This window comes from Pipistrellus hanaki, assembly GCF_964339955.1.
Source record: "Pipistrellus hanaki genome assembly, chromosome: 1".
NCBI lineage: Eukaryota > Metazoa > Chordata > Mammalia > Chiroptera > Vespertilionidae > Pipistrellus > Pipistrellus hanaki.
Window position 1 is genome coordinate 157131113 of NC_140503.1, and position 17173 is coordinate 157148285.

Sequence of the window (17173 nt, forward strand, 5' to 3'; positions counted from 1 at the left end):
ACTAAACAGTTTCTGGTTTAGTAGGTCAGGGGGGAGCTCAGGAATCTGCACCTGGTGAGTTCCCAGGTGAAGCAGATGCTGATGCTGCTGGTCTGGAGGCAACACTTTGAAAACCATGGTTCTATCCAATACTTGAAACCAAATGGCTCAGCCAGATGTGTCAGAAATCACTGTCTGGAAAGAAAAATAAGTCCTATAATATTAAGGTGACCAGATCGTCCCGCTTTTGACGGGACAGTTCCGATTTCTAACAATTTTTCCCGCATCACGCGGTGTTTTAAAAAAGTCCAGATTTTTGGAAAGAATCTTTCCAATCTTTCCAAAAATCTGGACTTTTTAAAAATGCCACGGGACTCGGGAAAAATTGTTAGAAATTGGGACTGTCCCGCCAAAAGCTGGACGATCTAGTTACCTTAATAATATAGAATTCCAAGTACATTAGTACTCTGTTCCATGCTATACCTTGACCGCCACTGAACTTGTAATGAGTCAAGAAATTTTGCCTCACTTTCGTTTTATCTATACTAATAAAAGCCTAGGTGGCCCTCGCATCCTTATGCAACACCCTCGTGTTATTGTCATTCTCAAATTCTTACTTAATAATAAAAAGTTTGTGGGAAAGCAATGAATTTGGTGGGGGGAGGGGGAGTCTCATCACTAGGAAGCCAAATGAGGAAGTGAGAATTACATAATATTTTAAAAAAGCATTCTAAGAAATTTGAATATACACAAATGATACAATACTGCTTTGTAATCTAGAGGGGAAAATGTTTTTTAAAGAAACAAAATTAATAGATACCTTCTCAGTTGTCACAAAGTTGGCATGTGTCCCAGCAAAAATGTGTTTGACTCGAACATCCACAAGGTCTAAAAGAAAGTGGTAAGTCCATGCTCATTGCTTTTATAAATAAAAAATAAATCTTTTGGTGTAAATCTAAAACATCTCTTAAAAACTAGCCTTTAAAAAAATCTGATTATTACCAAGCTAAATTGACTTACAGGCAATTTATAATCTTCTAAATGGATTTTGACTACAAATGGAAGAAAAGATTAATTTTGAACAGGTTACATGTCATATATTCACTTGGCTGAAAATTTAATTTTACATGCATTTGAGTCATGAAGCCAGGCTAATGTGCTTTATAAGAGGTTTGATTAAACATATATAAGTATATTGCTCTGTGCTTAAGTAACTGATTTGGAAGCTTTGTTTGTATTACCTTAATCTTTAGAAAAGGTTATCAAATGCTCTAGGAATCACTACATAAGAAAAAATGCATATTGTACAAATGAAAAATAACAGCACCAGATGAACCATAGTTCTGTGCGCTCTTTTGAGAGGAAGCTGAATAATATTTGTCCTCAGGGGCATCAATTAACAGAAAATCATGAGTTAATGGGACCATTTATACCATCAGCAGAAATCAGGCAGCTAATGTCAGCGTTTTCTGTCTGGGCCTCCGGATGAGGTGGGCTGCTTGTGCAACTTGGTCCATGACCGAAAGACAACACCTTACCAGTGGTGTAGACATACACCAGGGTGTGGTAACTGCAGGAGAGAGAATACATATAGTGACGATCAGGATATTCATGCTTTCTGAGAAAGATGATGTCTCTTAACACACACACACACACACACACACACACACACACACACACACAGATTTATCTTACTCTAAGTACGCAGATCCTTTATCACAGTGTCAGTGTTAGAGGGTACCAAATGACGTGGCTAAACAAACGGGAGGTGAACATTACTAATCTTAAACATAGAATATTATTGATGGATCTTACCATGGATTCTACAATTTGTGTTTTAAATGCAAGTGTTTTATTTTATGATTACTAGTAGGTAAATGATACGCAAAGTGTTCTCATAACTAGTTTATGCAAAACTCTGAATATACATCATCTTCTACATGCATGAGCATGAGATTACCAAGTACCACTGTTTTTGTCATACACCCACTCCCTATCCTCCAGCACCCAGTTAGGTGTTCTCTACACAGTAAACTTCAAAATAATCCCTATTAAATAAGTGCTTAGGGTGAAAAATAAAAGAATGAAAAAGTTAAAAAAGTAAATTTCAGAAAAGAAAACGATCTATAAAAAAAATCGTCATATTTTAGGGTTGTAAGCTTTGATAACATCCCATATGCGTTATTTCTTTTTTTAAAAAAAAAGATTTTTATTTGATTTTTAGAGACAGAAACATTGACTGGTTGTCTCATGCATGCCCCCTATCAGAGATTGAGCCCGTAACTCCAGATATGCCCTGACCAAGAATTAAACTGACAAACTTTTGGTGCACAGGACGACACCCAACCAACTGAGCCACAATGGCCAGGGCCATATGAGTCATTTCTAAGTCATGTCCTCTATAATAAAAGTGTAATATGCTAATAAGGCTGGACAACCTTCTGGATGAAGCTGGGGCTGCGAGGGAAGCCTGGGTCCCAGGTGCCAGAGGGAAGCCTGTGTGGGCAGCCAGGGGTAGGAAGGCCTACTCTTGCACAAATTTCGTGCATTGGGCCTCTAGTCTATAATAATAAAAGCATAATATGATAATTAGATCTGACAGCTGAACAACCTTCTGGATGTCCTTCCGGACGACCTTCTAGATGAAGTTGGGGCTGCAAGGGCCGAGCCCCTGGTGCACTTTTTGTACATTGGGCCTCTAGTTTATAATGAAACCCTAATATGCAGATTGACTGAACAACGGAATGACTGGTTGCTATGATGTGCACTGACCGCCAGGGGCAGACACTCAATGGAGGAGCTACCCTCTAGTGGTCAGTGCACTCGCACAGGGGGAGCTCTGCTCAGCCAGAAGCCAGGTTCACAGCTGGCGAGCGCAGCAGCAATGGTGGGAGTCTCTCCTGCCTCTGCTGTAGGCTAGCAGCAAGGAGCAAGAGGTCCTGGACATTCCCGGAGGGGTCCCAGGCTGCGAGAGGGACTGAGGGACCCCCCTCCCCAGTGCGCAAAATTTCATGCACCAGGCTTCTAGTGTGTGTGTGTGTGTATGTGTGTGTGTGTTTGTGTGTGTGTGTGTATAAAGGTAAGAAAGAAAGATAGAAAGAAAGAAAGAAAGAAAGAAAGAAAGAAAGAAAGAAAGAAAGAAAGAGGGAGGGAAGGAGGGAGGGAGGGAGGGAGAGAGGGAAGGAGGGAGGGAGGGACTGAGGGAAAAAGGGAAGGGGGAGGGAGAGAGGAAGGAAGTTAGTTTATTACCTTCCACAATCTATCTGTGAAACTAGGCCATCAATTCTTTCCACTTCTTGTGGACCACTCTTCTTAGCAGTGGGGCTGTGTCCCAGCTGTCCAAAGGAATTGTCTCCAAATGTGAACACTCTGCCATTCTATTTTAAAAAGGAGAAATTGAACCAATTTCAGGTAAAAAAAAAAAAAGTAATTAAAAAGTTAAAGATTACGTATCATAACAGAGGTATATGAGAGAACTATATGAAATATCCTATATAATAAAAGCCTAATGTGCAAACTGACCAGAAGTTTGACCGGGAATTCAACTGTTTGCTATGATGTGCACTGATCACCAGGGGATGGTGCGGAACATGGCGGGTGTTAGTTGTGCAGCAGCAGTGGAGGCACTGCTGGCCCTACGGGCCCTGATGAGAGCAAGACCAAGCAGGATGGCCAAGGTGGGTATGAGTGGGGGGCTTGGCCCTGATCAGTCCTCCCACAGGCAGGATGGTGAAGCAGGTGAAGGGGTGGCACCAGGCCACCGTGGGGCTGTGGGGCTGAGAAGCTGGGGGCACGAGCTGTGGGCCAGTCCCCGCAGGCCACTCTGAGGGACCCCATCCATGCACAAATTCGTGCACCAGGCCTCTAGTAAGCTCTATATGAGGAGGAGGGATCCTATGCTTACCATTTCTAATAGTGAATATAGAGTTAACACATTAAACATAAAATATCATTGGTACACCCTTAAGAATTAGGCACCCTATCTAATAAAAGAGAAACATTCAAATTAACCATCACTTACTATACCCACAAGCCACACCTACCCGCCAATCAGGAGTGGGTATGCAAATTAACCCAATCAAGATGGTGGCTAGGCACAGAGCTAGAGCAAGCAGGAGGCTAGGGTTGCTCCAGCAATGAAGGAAGCCAAGCTTCCTGCCCTAGCCAGTCCTGGCCTATGCTCAAGGATACAAAGTTTCAATTACAGAAGATAAATACAATAAATCCCAACAAAAATGGTGACAGCCGTGGAGCTGGAGAGAGCAGGCTTGAGTTTCCCCTGGCGATGGAGGAAGCCAAGCTTCTCACAGCCCTGGCCTGTCCTGGCCTCCACTCAAGGCTACAAAGTTTCAATTATAGATGATAAATAAATCCCAGATACTCGGGCCTCCACTTGGGTCACTGGAGGGCGTGGCCAGCTTTCGAACCACCATAGGCCCCTTGCCCAGGCCACCCCATGCCCTAAGGGAACCCCCACCCTGATCCGAGATACCCTTCAGGGCAAACCAGCTGGCCCCCACCCATGCACCAGGCCTCTATCCTATCTAATAAAGGAGTAATATGCAAATTGACCTTACTCCAATACACAAGATGGCTGCGCCCATGTGGACACAAGATAGCTGCCACAAGATGGCTAGAAGGGGAGGGCAGTTGGGAGGGACCAGGCCTGCAAGGGAGGGCAGTTGTAGGTGATCAGGCCAGCAGGGGAGGGCAGTTGGGAGAGACCAGGCCTGCAAGGGAAGGCAGTTGGGGGTGATCAAGCCTGCAGGGGAGGGCAGTTCAGGGCAATCAGGCTGGCAGGGAAGCAGTTAGGCTTCAAACAGGCTAACAGGGGAGTGGTTAGGGGGTGATCAGGCTAGTAGGCAGAAGCAGTTTGGGGCAAACAAGAAGGCAGGCAGGTGAGTAGTTGGGAGCCAGCAGTCCTGTATTGTGAGAGGGATGTCCAACTGCCCATTTAGGTCCGATCTTAGTAGGATCAGGTCTAAATGGGCAGTCGGACATCTCTCACTCTCCCAGATTGGAGAGGGTGTAGGCTGGCTGAGGGACACATTCCCCGTGCATGAATTTTGTGCATTGGGACTCTAGTCTTACCTAATAATAGAGAAACAGGTAATAGATAAATTGACCATACCTCCGCTACACCCACAGCCAATCAGAGTGAGTATGCAAATTAACTCAACAAAGATGGCAGTTAATTTGCATATATACCCGGGTCCCGGGAACCTCCTCAGCACCCAGGTCACTCCCAGCTGACCATCGGGCGGAGACTTTAGGCTTGGGAAGGGAATGAACCTGGGACCGAAGATGCAGGGGTGGGTTTTGGAGGCATCTTTAGGATTCTCTCTATATACTGTAGATTCATATCATCTGTAAATAATGAAAGTTTTACTCCTTCTTTTCCAGTTTAGATACATTTTCTTTTTCTTGTTTGATTGCTGTGGCTAGGACTTCCACTACTATGATAAATTAGGAGTGGTGAAAGTAGACATTTTTGTCTTGTTCCTGTCCTTAAAGAAAAAGCTCTCAACTTTTCACTATTGACTATAATGTTAGTTGTGGGTTTGTCATATACTCTCTTTATTATGTTGACATATTCCCTTTATCCCCACTTTGCTGAGAGTTTTTATCATAAATGGATGTTGGATATTTTCAAATGCTTTTTCTGCATCTATTGATATGACCCTATAATTTTATATTTCATTTTATGTCATTTCTCTTTCATTTCTGATTTTATTTATTGAGTTCTCTCTCTTTTTTTCTTAGTGAGTCTGGTTTATCAATTTTATCTTTTATCTCTTTTACCTTTCAAAGAACCAGTTCTTGATTTCATTGATCTTTTCTAGTGTGTGTGTGTGTGTGTGTGTGTGTGTGTGTGTGTGTGTGTGTGTGTTTAGCATCTATTTCATTTATTTCTGCCCTTTTATGATTTCTTTCTTTCTATTCACTTTCTATTCACTTTCTTTCTATTCACTTTTGTTATTCTTTTTCTAATTCCTTTAGATGTAACCTTACATTGAGATTTTTCTTATTTCTTGAAATAGGTCTGTTTTGCTAAGAATTTCCCACTTAGAACTGCTTTGACCATGTCCCATAAATTTTGGGTCATTGTGTATTCCTTTTCATTTGCCTCAAGGTATTTTTAAAAGATGATTCTTGATTAAAACAACTCTAGATTTATCTTGTCAACTAAGAATGATATAATTCAAATATGCTTTTCAAACAAATAGTAAATTATTCTTTAAATTTCAACCACAGTTTTCAAGTCTATAACTTATGGCTATGGAAAAAGTTAATCACAAAGGAGTGTACTATATAGCCAGTATAAAAAGAGGAGGAAAACATTCAGGAAGCCAGCTCATATCTGTACCAAGCAAGGTGTGGAACAATATATGTTCTAGTTTGTAATGCAGGTTATTGAAAATTGTAAAAATTACTTTGTGCTTCTATAATAATTTTTATAAGTAGGACCACATTATGAATACTTGCTAAAAGGATTCTCCCCTATTAATCTAATTAAGTGGGTATCTAAAACTATATCCTAAAGCTAAAATTAGCTTTTGTTATAGGATCTTGAAAATTTCATGGTTAATATTGGGTATCTTCTCCTTTTAAAGATTTGTACACTGAATGAATATATTGAGATACTGATCCACCTCTTGATTTCAACAATAATTAGTAACTGAACCTTGTGGTAACATTTGGTTTTGAAAAATAGCAAGACACTTTGGATTACCTGGGTAAGCACTGCAGTGTGTTCATAACCACAGCTGATATAAATCACATCTAGACTCTTCAGTATACCAACTGAAACAGGCTTGTAGCTTTGCACTGTTGAAAGAAGTATAAGAAGCAGACTCAGTTATCATGAGTTTTTATATTTTTATAGTTCTTAATACCTTATTACCTTATAATTAACATAATTTTTAGAAGTGAATAATGAGAGGTTCTATAAAACAAAGGGAAAGCCCTGCTTGGGGAAAGAAAAGCAGTCTTTTTAGCATGTATTTCTGGAAACTACATAATCTTCGGTAATGCCTGAGTCTATTGCCCTGGAAAGCTAAGTTTTAAGACCTTCATCCTAATTGTAGTGTCATCATGTTGTGTTCATTTCTGTTACACAGTAGGTATTTTGCAAATATATAATAGCAGTTAACAAAATAAAGAAAACCTACTTCATGCTGACAAGGTTAAATGAAAATATATGTAAGTGCTCAGCATGGTACTGGCGCTAAACAGGTGCTAAAGACATGTCAGCTGAATGTAAAAAATTGAACAGAGGAGGACAGGGTTCATGGGGAAGACTTCACAGTGAGTTTTGTTTGAAGGCTGCCAAAGGAACTGGTTGTTTCTCTTACTGCTAGCAGGTTCTAATCCAGTGGTTCCAAAATTTTGCACAACGGAATCACCCATGGGATCTTTGTTAATGACGGATGTCTGACTTCCATCCACAAACTTCCTGATTTAATTGGTAGAGGGTCCAATCAGGACAGTGGGATTTTTAAATGCTCTAATGGTAGACAGAATAATGGCTTCCCCAAATGTCCATGTTCTTTTTCCAGAGCCTGAGAACTTGTTAGGGCACATGTAAAAGGGGAGCTAAGGAAGCAGATGGAATCAAAGCTGCTCATCGGGTGACCTTAACACAGGGAGACCACAAGAGTCCTCTAACTGAAGAAATGGGAGGCGGACGTGTCAATATCAGAATAATGTGACTTGAGAAAGACTTAACCAGCCATTGCTGGTTCTGAAGAAGAAGTGGGGCTGAGTGAAGGAATGCAGGTGGTCTTTAGAAACTGGAAAAGGCCAGAAAACGGCTTCTTCCCTAGAGCCTCCAGAAAGGAACACAGCGCTGCGGACACCTTGATTTTAGCCCTGTGAGACCCACACCAGACTTCAGACCACCAGAACAATAAGATAACACAACTGTGTTGTTCTAAGCCACTAAGTTTGTGGTAACTTGTTACAGCAACCATAAAAAATTAATGTAGCCCCCAGATGATTCTAATGTGCCATAGGGTTTGGGAACCACCCTTCTAACTGCTGAGACTGCCCTTTGCAAAGTTGGTCTTCCAACTGGAAGGAAATAATAATTTACTGCAGGAACAAGATTATCTCCTTACCTGAGTCATTTTTCCCGCTGAGGGCCAGCTGTCCTGCACTGTTGCTTCCCCAGCCATATGCAGTCCCAGAGAGAGACAGGGCAAAGCTGTGGGCCCCTCCTGCAGCCACCTGAGCCAGCGGGATCCCCTCTAAGTACCGCACCCTCTGTGGGCTGGCTTGGGAGGGAGAATTCTTCCCCAGGCCCAGCTGCCCATGGCTGTTCTTTCCCCACGAAAACATTCGGCCATCTACAGAAACAAAGAAGAGAAATTCAGAATTGCAAGTTGAAACTGCCACCCTAATTCAAAAAAATCTTTAAAAAATAAAACAGGATTAAGAAGGTTAAAGTGTTCTGGTTAAAGGCAAAGGGGATGGTCAAGATTGCCTTCAGAAGTCCCCTCTAACAACATCCACTGCTCTTCTCCTTCCACGTAAAGGGCAACTGTGTTCTTTCAGGTGCTCAGGCCAAACATCTTGGTGTCATCCTTGACTCCTCGATTTCTTTTACATCTTCCAATCCAGCAGATCCCAAAGCCTCTTCTGTCAGAGTTTATACAGAATCCAACTATACTTCTCACCTCCCCACTTCCAATTACATCTTCCAATCCAGCAGATCCCAAAGCCTCTACTGTCAGAGTTTATACAGAATCCAACTAATACTTCTCACCTCCCCACTGTTAGCTCCTCAGTGGCCAAATTACCATCGTTTCTGTTCTGGAAAATTAAGAACAGCACCTTGCTGGACTCCCAGATCGCACCTTTGCCCCCAGCAGTCTGTTTTCCAAAGAATAGCCAGAGTGAGTGACCTTTAAATATATGAGTCCGATTGAACCCTTCTATCTCACTCAATAATAGACTGATTCTTACCACAACTCACAAGGCCCACATGCTCAGTATTTCCCACGACCACTTCTCAGACCTCATCTTCCCCTTTCCCATACCCGCTGCTCTTGCTGAGCACACCACTGGGCATGCCCCCTACCTCATCGCCTTTGTTTTGGGATCATTCTTCTGGATCATGGCCTTAGCATCATGTCTCCTTCCCTCCCTTTCGATCTCTGCTCACGTGTCACCTAATAAGAGATAGCTGCCCTGATCTCCTGTGTAAATGGAAAGATCCCTTTCCTTCACCCAAGCACTTGCTCCCTGTCCCCTTACCCTCCCTCACTCCTCTTCAGTCCCGTTATGCTTATCTGTTACACTACATAGCTATTTGTCTCTGTGTTTGATGGTCTCTTCTATTTCCCTTCTGAATATAAGCTCCCTGAAAGCAGGGTCTTAGGTTCATTCACTGCTATATTCCTTTGTTAGAAACACTGCAGGCACTTGGAAAATATGTGTGAAATAACTCCATGGGGGAGGAGAGGAGGAAGAAGGGGGCGGGAACCAACATTTTATGTTGAATTTGACCAGAGAGAGAAAATTAATATCAAAATTTTTAAAAAGTTGCTCTAATGCTTAATTGTCCGGAGAAATGCCAGACATGTCAGATTTTTAAGTTATTATATCTAACTTATTTTGAACTCTTCTAAGTTATTTCTATCACTGAAAATAATTTTTGAGAACACGCTGCAGAATGTCAAAGTGTCATGAAAGTGTATGAGAACTCACAGTTCAGCATAGCAAACGCATTGAGTGCTGGGTTCTACACAGCTTTCATGTTCCATCAACGTAAAGACAAATCAATGCTCCATGGAAAAAATTCAAATCATTTCCGTAATTAAGAAGGCCTATTTGTTCAGTGGTTGAGCATCAGCCTATGAACCAGGAAGTCATGGTTTTTTGCTTTTTAAAAAATATATATTTTATTGATTTTCCACAGAGAGGAAGAGAGAGGATTAGAGAGCTATAAACATCGATCAGCTGCCTCCTGCACACCCCCCATCAGGGATGCATGGCAATGCCCTTGACCGGAATCGAACCTGGGACCTTTCTGTTTGCAGGCCGACGCTCAATCCACCTAACCAAACTGGTTTCGGCAGAAGTCATGGTTTGATTCCTGGGTCAGAAGATATGCCCAGGTTACAGGCTCAATCTGCAGCAGGGGGTGTGCAGGAGGCAGAAGATCATGGATTCTCTCTCACCATTGATGTTTCTCTCTTTCCTTCTCTCTCTCACTTCCTCTCTGAAATTAATAAAAACATTAAAAAAAAAAAGAAGGGCCATTTGAGACAACATGGATGTATTTTGAGGGCATTATGCTATGTGAAATAAGTCAGACAAAGACAAATACTGTATGATCTCACTTACATGTTTAGTAAAAACAAAACAAAACAAACAAACAAACAAAAATAACCGCACCAACAACTCATGAATACTAAGAACATAGTGGTGGTTGCCAGGAGTTAGGGATAAATTGGATGAAGGGAGTCAAAAGATAAAAACTTCCAGTAATAAAACAAATGTCAGGGGAATGTAATGGACAGCACGGCCACCAGAGTTAATAATACTGAATTGTATATTTGAAAGTTGCAAAGAGAATAAATCTTAAAAATTCTCATTACAGGAAAAAATTTCTGTAACTATATTTGGTGACAGATGCTAACTAGATTTATTGTGATTATTTCACAGCGTATACAAATATTAATCATTATGTTGTACACTTGACACTAAATAATGTATGTCAATTATACCACAATAAAAATATACGTTTTCTAATTTTAAAAAAGTAAGAAAAATAAGAAAGGAAAAGAAACTAATATTCATTGTACCCTATGCTATGGACTGTTCAGGATAAATTGTGTACCTTCTCTCACTGAATTTTCTAAACAACTTTTAAGTTATGCATCAATATTCCTATAGATGAGACAACTGAGACTCAACGAAGTTAAATAACTTGCCTTCGATCAAATAGCTAGAAGTGGTAGGTAGAAGGAAGCACACTATGCCCTGGGATTGTCCTGGTTGCACAGTGATTAAGAACTTAAGATTGGGATATAAACACAGTGAAAGTCTCTGAGCCCAAATGTCCTCATTTCTGAAATAAGGATACGAATAATATCTAGGTTCCCTGTTTTCATTTTTATTTATTTAAAATTTTTATTGATCTTGAGAGAGAGAGAGAGAGAAAGAGAAAGAGAGAGAGACATTGATGTGTGAGAGAGACAACAGGGATTGAACCCAAAACCTGGGTCTGTGCCCTGACCATGTGGAACCCACAACCTTTTGGTGCATGGGACGACACTACAACCAACTCAGCCACACTGGCTGGGGCCCTAGCTTGTGTGTTTTAGGGCAAACTCATTAATCAACAGAGCCAAATATCAACAGTACAACGATTGAAATTTCTTTTGAGGCACAAATTTTTTAAACTTAAAGTTCGTCTAACGCCACTTCTTCAAAATAGATTCACCCAGGCCGTGGTATTTTGTGGAAGAGTCACACTCAAGGGGCCAAAGAGCCGCATGTGCTTGTGAGCTGCAGTTTGACAACTATGGTTTTAGGCAATTACACGAGACAACACATGTAAAGCATTTAAGAGGAGCACATAGAAAGCAGCTAAGAAATGTTGGCTGTCCCTGGCCCCAGTGTCATAATAGCAGTTATGCACATGAAACAAATGTCTGATGTCTCTTGAAGGAGATCAGAATATGCCACGTTTGGAAGATTATTATTATTATTTTTTAATTAATATATTTTATTGATTTTTACAGAGAGGGATAGAGAGTTAGAAACATCGATGAGAATCACCCATCAGCTGCCTCTTGCACACTCCCTACTGGGGATGTGACCGCAACCAAGGTACATGCCCTTGACTGGAATCGAACCTGGGACCTTTCAGTCCACAGGCCAATGCTCTATCCACCGAGCCAAACCAGTTTTGGCTGGAAGATTACTTTGAGCTGAAAACAACAGAGAACTAACAGTTGCAGAAAGGGTTCTCTGCCCTCCCTTTATCCACCCAAAGGCAAGGCATACATTTCCTTTTGTGAAGGCGTCCTCTTTGTCCCAGGATGGGAGAGGACTCATCACCAGAGATGGAGAGTCAGCATTGACATGAGGGTGCATAAACAACCCTTAGTAAATTAACCCTCACCTTCCATTAGTTCTCTCCACATATTTTCAAGTCACTTCCCCACAATTTCTCTCTCCTATCTCAAACCTCCTTTCCTTTGTTCACACAGTATAATAAGCCCCAGATTCTAACCACTTCTTAGGTTTCATTTCTTTCCTGTGAACTCCCATGCATGAAAGTATCAATAAAAATCATGTGCCTTTTTCAGCCAAAACCGGTTTGGCTCAGTAGATAAGAGTGTCGGCTTGTGGACTGAAGGGTCCTGGGTTCAATTCCGGTCAAGGGCATGTACCTTGGTTGCGGGCACATCCTCAGTGGGGGATGTGCAGGAGGCGGCTGATGGATGTTTCTCTCTCATTGATGTGTCTGACTTTCTATCCCTCTCCCTTCCTCTCTGTAAAAAATCAATAAAATATTTTTTTAAAAAAAAATCATGTGCCCTTTTTCTTAGTAATTTGTTATTTCTTATGTTTGTAGCCCTCCAGGTACTGAAACTAAGAAGTAAAGGGAAAGTGTTTTCTCCCTGACACTTCCATTGAAATTTGGCAGGGGATGGACAAAGGATTGAGGATGTTGGTTAAAAAAAAAAAAAAAAAAAAAAAAAAAAAAAGTAGCGTCATGATTTTGACTTTTCTTTCTTTGATCTAAGTAAAAAAGAGAATAGGCCTCTTTGTCTACCTGAATTTGCCAGTGAAGACAAGCCATTCAACAAGGCAAAATGCTGGAAATAAAACCACTACTGGGTTCTGAGAGAGTCAGCCAATCAGGTCAGGTAAGCAGAGATAGTCTTTATGGCAGTGAAATATAAATTAGGCAATACTTAAGAGTATAATAAGAACAAAGAAAATTGAAAAAACATAATTGAAAATTGAAAACAACATTTCTTCCAAAATCTGGAGAGTTAATAACTTCTAAATTCATTAAAGTGAACCCCAATGCATTAAAAGCCAACAAGAGATCGAAAAAGCCTTTTTTACCTTTCGATAAAGCCAAGGAATGGTAGTCTCCACAGGAAACTTGTATTATTTCTATACCACTCAGAGTTTTTATCTTCCTGTAATAAAAATGAGACATAAAAAATATACACACTCTATTAATCATTCTTTAGGATGTATCACTAAAATATTTAAAACATCCCAGGTAATACATTTAGTTTAGAAAAAAAAATGTTCTTGTATTTCTGTAGTATCTTTTTTTCAAAGCTCTGAACTGTTTTTAAGGTGACATCAACATGTACAAAGGTGCAGGGCAGAATTTAAAACAGTATATAATGCAAAAGTGATTTTTTACTGGACTTTTAATGCATTATTTAATATATCAACTTTTATATCAATAAACTATTGATATAAAAGAAAAATAACTTTCTTCACACACATATAGCACAGGGCATTAGAATTTATAGGACACTATTTTAATCCCTGTGAGAAAAAGAAACCATTGGGTTGAATTGCCTCCTCAGGATCAAAGCGTAACTGTTGGCAATTTCACATGGTTGAACCTAGAACTCAAAGAAGTCAGATATGTTTCAAGTTGTAGAACTAGACTCAAACCCTGGTCTTTTCCTTTCAAGTTCAATGATCATCCCTCAAGCCACAGCAATTTCTCACGTGATTTAATGACCACAGGGGGTAACAAGGAAACTTCCTAGAATTAGAAAACACGCTCTTCAGCATTTCCAAAGCGTGTAATGCAGGGACACAAAATTCAGACTGCCTGGCATATCATTCGTCCTAGAAAACTCTTTGTGAGGATATGATCTCACCTCTCCATTTTACTAAGTAAAATATTAGGAGCCAGTGATTATAACAAAAAGGTTCTGCTGAGAGAAAAACTTCTCTTTCCAATTTGGGTGTAGTGATTTGAGGACCTGCAATTAATCGACAATAGACAGATTAACAGTAGAGAAGACATGGCTTGTTTATATGTACACATGGGAGCTCCCAGTAGTAGAAACTTTATGGAATAGCCAGAGTAAAAGTCGGGGGTTGGGGGAGGGGGGCATTTAGAACTTGAATGGAAGTTTCTATATTTATTTATTTATTTATTTATTTATTTATTTATTTATTTATTTATTTTTGGTGCTGACAGGACAGCTGAATTCACAGGAAACTCCTTGCTAGGAGGGTTAATGGTAGCTGAATTTTAGGAGGCACTACTTTAGTCAGATAGGAAAATTTAGATAAATTGATTTCTGCATCTTCAGTAGCTCAAAGGCTTTTACTTTAAACTTTATGCCAACTCAGGGAGTCAAGACTGTATAGGCATTTCCAATAGATTAGATTAAGACCGAAGGGTCTCATGTTTGCATCCACCATGCTCTTCTCCTTCATAGGACATTAGATAATAATTGGTGTTAAAAGTTTTTCCCTGCCTCCTCTCTGCAATACACTGTAATGGTTGAGGTTAGAGACTGTGTTTGTTGGCATAGTCATCTTTGTACCCTGGCATCTTGCATGGTACCTGGAAGGTGGAACTAAAAAATATTGAGTGAATGAATGAATGAATGAACGGAAATACTTACTTGGGTGTAAAAATTATTTCCATAAATTCTTCAATCCCCAGTTGTCCATCAGAACCAGCTCCCCATGCGAAGACCCTTCCTTGGTGACAAACAGCCAGAGAGTGCTCCTTTCCACAGCTCACGAAAGCAACGTTTAGAGTTTCCAGTGCCTTAATGGGTTCTTCAGGAACAAAAACAAAGCAAAACAAACCCCCCACAGATTATTAATTTAACAGGAAGTTCAAGACAGTACTTTACTTCAAAAAGAAGGGTCATTCAGATTGCTTATCTCTTCTAACAGACCTTTAAATCAAGCCTAAAATCCACGCTAAAGGCCTGGAGGAAATAGCTCAATGTGTGTTATACTGTCTTTATGGCAATACTAGTGGCCTGGTGCATGAAATTCATGAACATTAAAAGGGAATTAATTAGAGGAAATATTTTAATATTGCTATTTGCCATTTATCTATAATAGAAGTGTCAGAGATGAAAGAAAATTAGTAAAATGTATATGAAAACCTCCCTCTTGCCAGAGTCTGGGGCTCCCCAGAGGATCCAGAGTCAAGTCCCTGCCCACCTGTGGCGGCTCAAAATCGCGTGAGACCGAGACCCGGCGGGGCCCCACCCTTGTCAATCCCCACCGGGTTGGGGGAACAGCCTCAGGTCCCCCAGTCTGGAATCTGGGCCAGAGACACGCCTTGAGATCTCCTGTCAAACCGGGTGAGGGATGCAGCCTGAGATCCTCCATAAAGCCCTGCCAGGCGGGGGGCGCGGTCTGAGATCCCTTGTCAAGTCCCTCGTGGGGGCACAGCTTCAGATTCTCCTGGCCTGGTGCCAGGCGGGGATGTGCAGCCTCAGGTCCCCTATCAAGCCCCCCTGGGAGGGGACGCAGCCTCAGGTCCCTGGTCTGGCGGCGGTGCAGCCTCAGGTCCTCTGGTGCCAGGGTGTGAGGTGTGGTCTGAAGTCCTCCCCCCATCTCCCCCCCCGTTCGCCCCCCCCCCCTCCAGCACCGGGGCAGGAGGCATACCTTGAGATCCCCCATCAAGCCGGGCGGGGGGAGGGGGGCAAGGAATGGTGCCTGAGGTTTCCCTTCAAGCCCCACCAGGCAGGGCCGCAGTCTCAGGTCCCTGCTGATTGCTTGTTAAGGCTCATTATAAATACTTGGTTTATGTAACGTTATAATGACATGACTTAATAAAGATTAAATATATAATATTAAAAAAAACACAAAAGGCAATGCATCAAAATATTAGCAGTTGCTTTTTAAATATATATATATATATATATATATATATATATATATATATATATATTATTGATTTTTTACAGAGAGGAAGGGAAAGGGGGAGCTAGAGACATTGATGAGCAAGAGACATCTGCCTCCTGCACACCCCCACTGGGGATGTGCCCGCAACCAAGGTACATGCCCTTGACCGGAATCGAACCTGGGACCCTTCAGTCTGCAGGCCAACGCTCTATCCACTGAGCAAACCGGTCTCGGCAGCAGTTGTGTTTGGGTATTGAAACTATTGGCTATCTCTTCCCCTGTGTTTCTACAACAGTTAGTAATGGTAAAAATGCTATATATATATAATTTTAAGAAAAAAGACGCCCTAGTCTAGGGCATTGCTGAGGGACTCACAGGTGTCAAACCCCAAAACCACCTGTGGAAGGCCACTGTTCCTGCGAGCTTCCCGCAGACAGGGATTCGGCCTCGAAAGAGCAGAGGGCGGGACCACAGCATCCTTCAGGAAAGCGATCCGGTTTAGTTCCACTTACGGTTTCGCTTGCAGTTTACCTTTTAAGAGGAATTAGAAACCGAAACTAACCCGAAGCGTCTGGGAAAGCGAAACCAAGGAAGTTGCGCTCAGCTGGCGCGGGGCGCCCATTCCAGGCTCCTGTGTGGGGACCCGGAGCTCCCAGCGCCCCCGCCCCAGCCCCCGCCCCCGTACCTGTTCCCGCACCCGCACCGGCACCCGCGCCCGCGCCCGCGCTCACCTGGCTCGGGCCCCCGCGGCGCGCCCCGCCGGCCCAGCTGGCCGCGGCTGTTGTCCCCGCCCGCGTGGACGGTGCCGTCGCTCAGCAGCAGCAGCGAGTGGCGCGCCCCGCTGGCCGCCTGCAGCAGCTCGGCCCTGCCCCGGGGCTCCCGGCGCTGCCGCCCCTCGCGGCCGGCGCCCCAGCAGAAGTACATCCCGCTCCGCTCCCCGCTGGCGCCTGCCCAGGACTAGCTGCCCGGCCTCAGAGATTAGTGACCTGAGTTCAGCCCCACCCTCGCCTCAGCCAGCCAGCTGTGGAAGTCGCCCCAAGAGGGGTGTCCTGGCGCACTACGTCATCAGGACGCCTCCCCGTACATGCTTTCGGGGTTCAAACGGGAGTGCCAAGTGCCCAGGAGCAGACAGGGACTTCCCCGCTTTTCTCAGAGAGGAAAAACACCCAGATGGACGACATCCCAGCTGAGCCACCTTTGAGCTGTGGGACTTTGGGCAGGTGACAACGATGCTGTGCCTAACCTGCCGTGGCTATGAAATGTGGACAGTGATACAGCAAGCCCAATACGTCAGGGCAATTAAATAGCTCCT

At 42.5% G+C, this 17173-nt stretch overlaps 1 protein-coding gene across 4 annotated transcripts in view; it reads right to left on the reverse strand.

The window, feature by feature from the left end:
* Positions 1-16931, reverse strand: part of HERC6 (HECT and RLD domain containing E3 ubiquitin protein ligase family member 6) — a 54981-nt gene extending 38050 nt beyond the window's left edge. The window contains exons 1-8 of one of the 4 annotated variants that reach the window (XR_014794853.1): positions 16593-16931; positions 14616-14775; positions 13072-13148; positions 8100-8327; positions 6713-6807; positions 3229-3356; positions 1413-1549; positions 800-867 (exon numbers count right to left, since the gene is read on the reverse strand). Coding sequence is in view for 3 of the 4 variants with exons in the window: in XM_084881852.1 (XP_084737978.1) it covers positions 800-867; positions 1413-1549; positions 3229-3356; positions 6713-6807; positions 8100-8327; positions 13072-13148; positions 14616-14775; positions 16593-16785 (1086 nt within the window). In the remaining variant the exon portion in view is untranslated. The remainder of the gene's footprint in view (positions 1-799; positions 868-1412; positions 1550-3228; positions 3357-6712; positions 6808-8099; positions 8328-13071; positions 13149-14615; positions 14776-16592) is intronic. The other 3 variants (XM_084881852.1, XM_084881853.1, XM_084881851.1) reach the window with 3 other exon arrangements.
* Between the last annotated feature and the right edge of the window lie 242 nt (positions 16932-17173).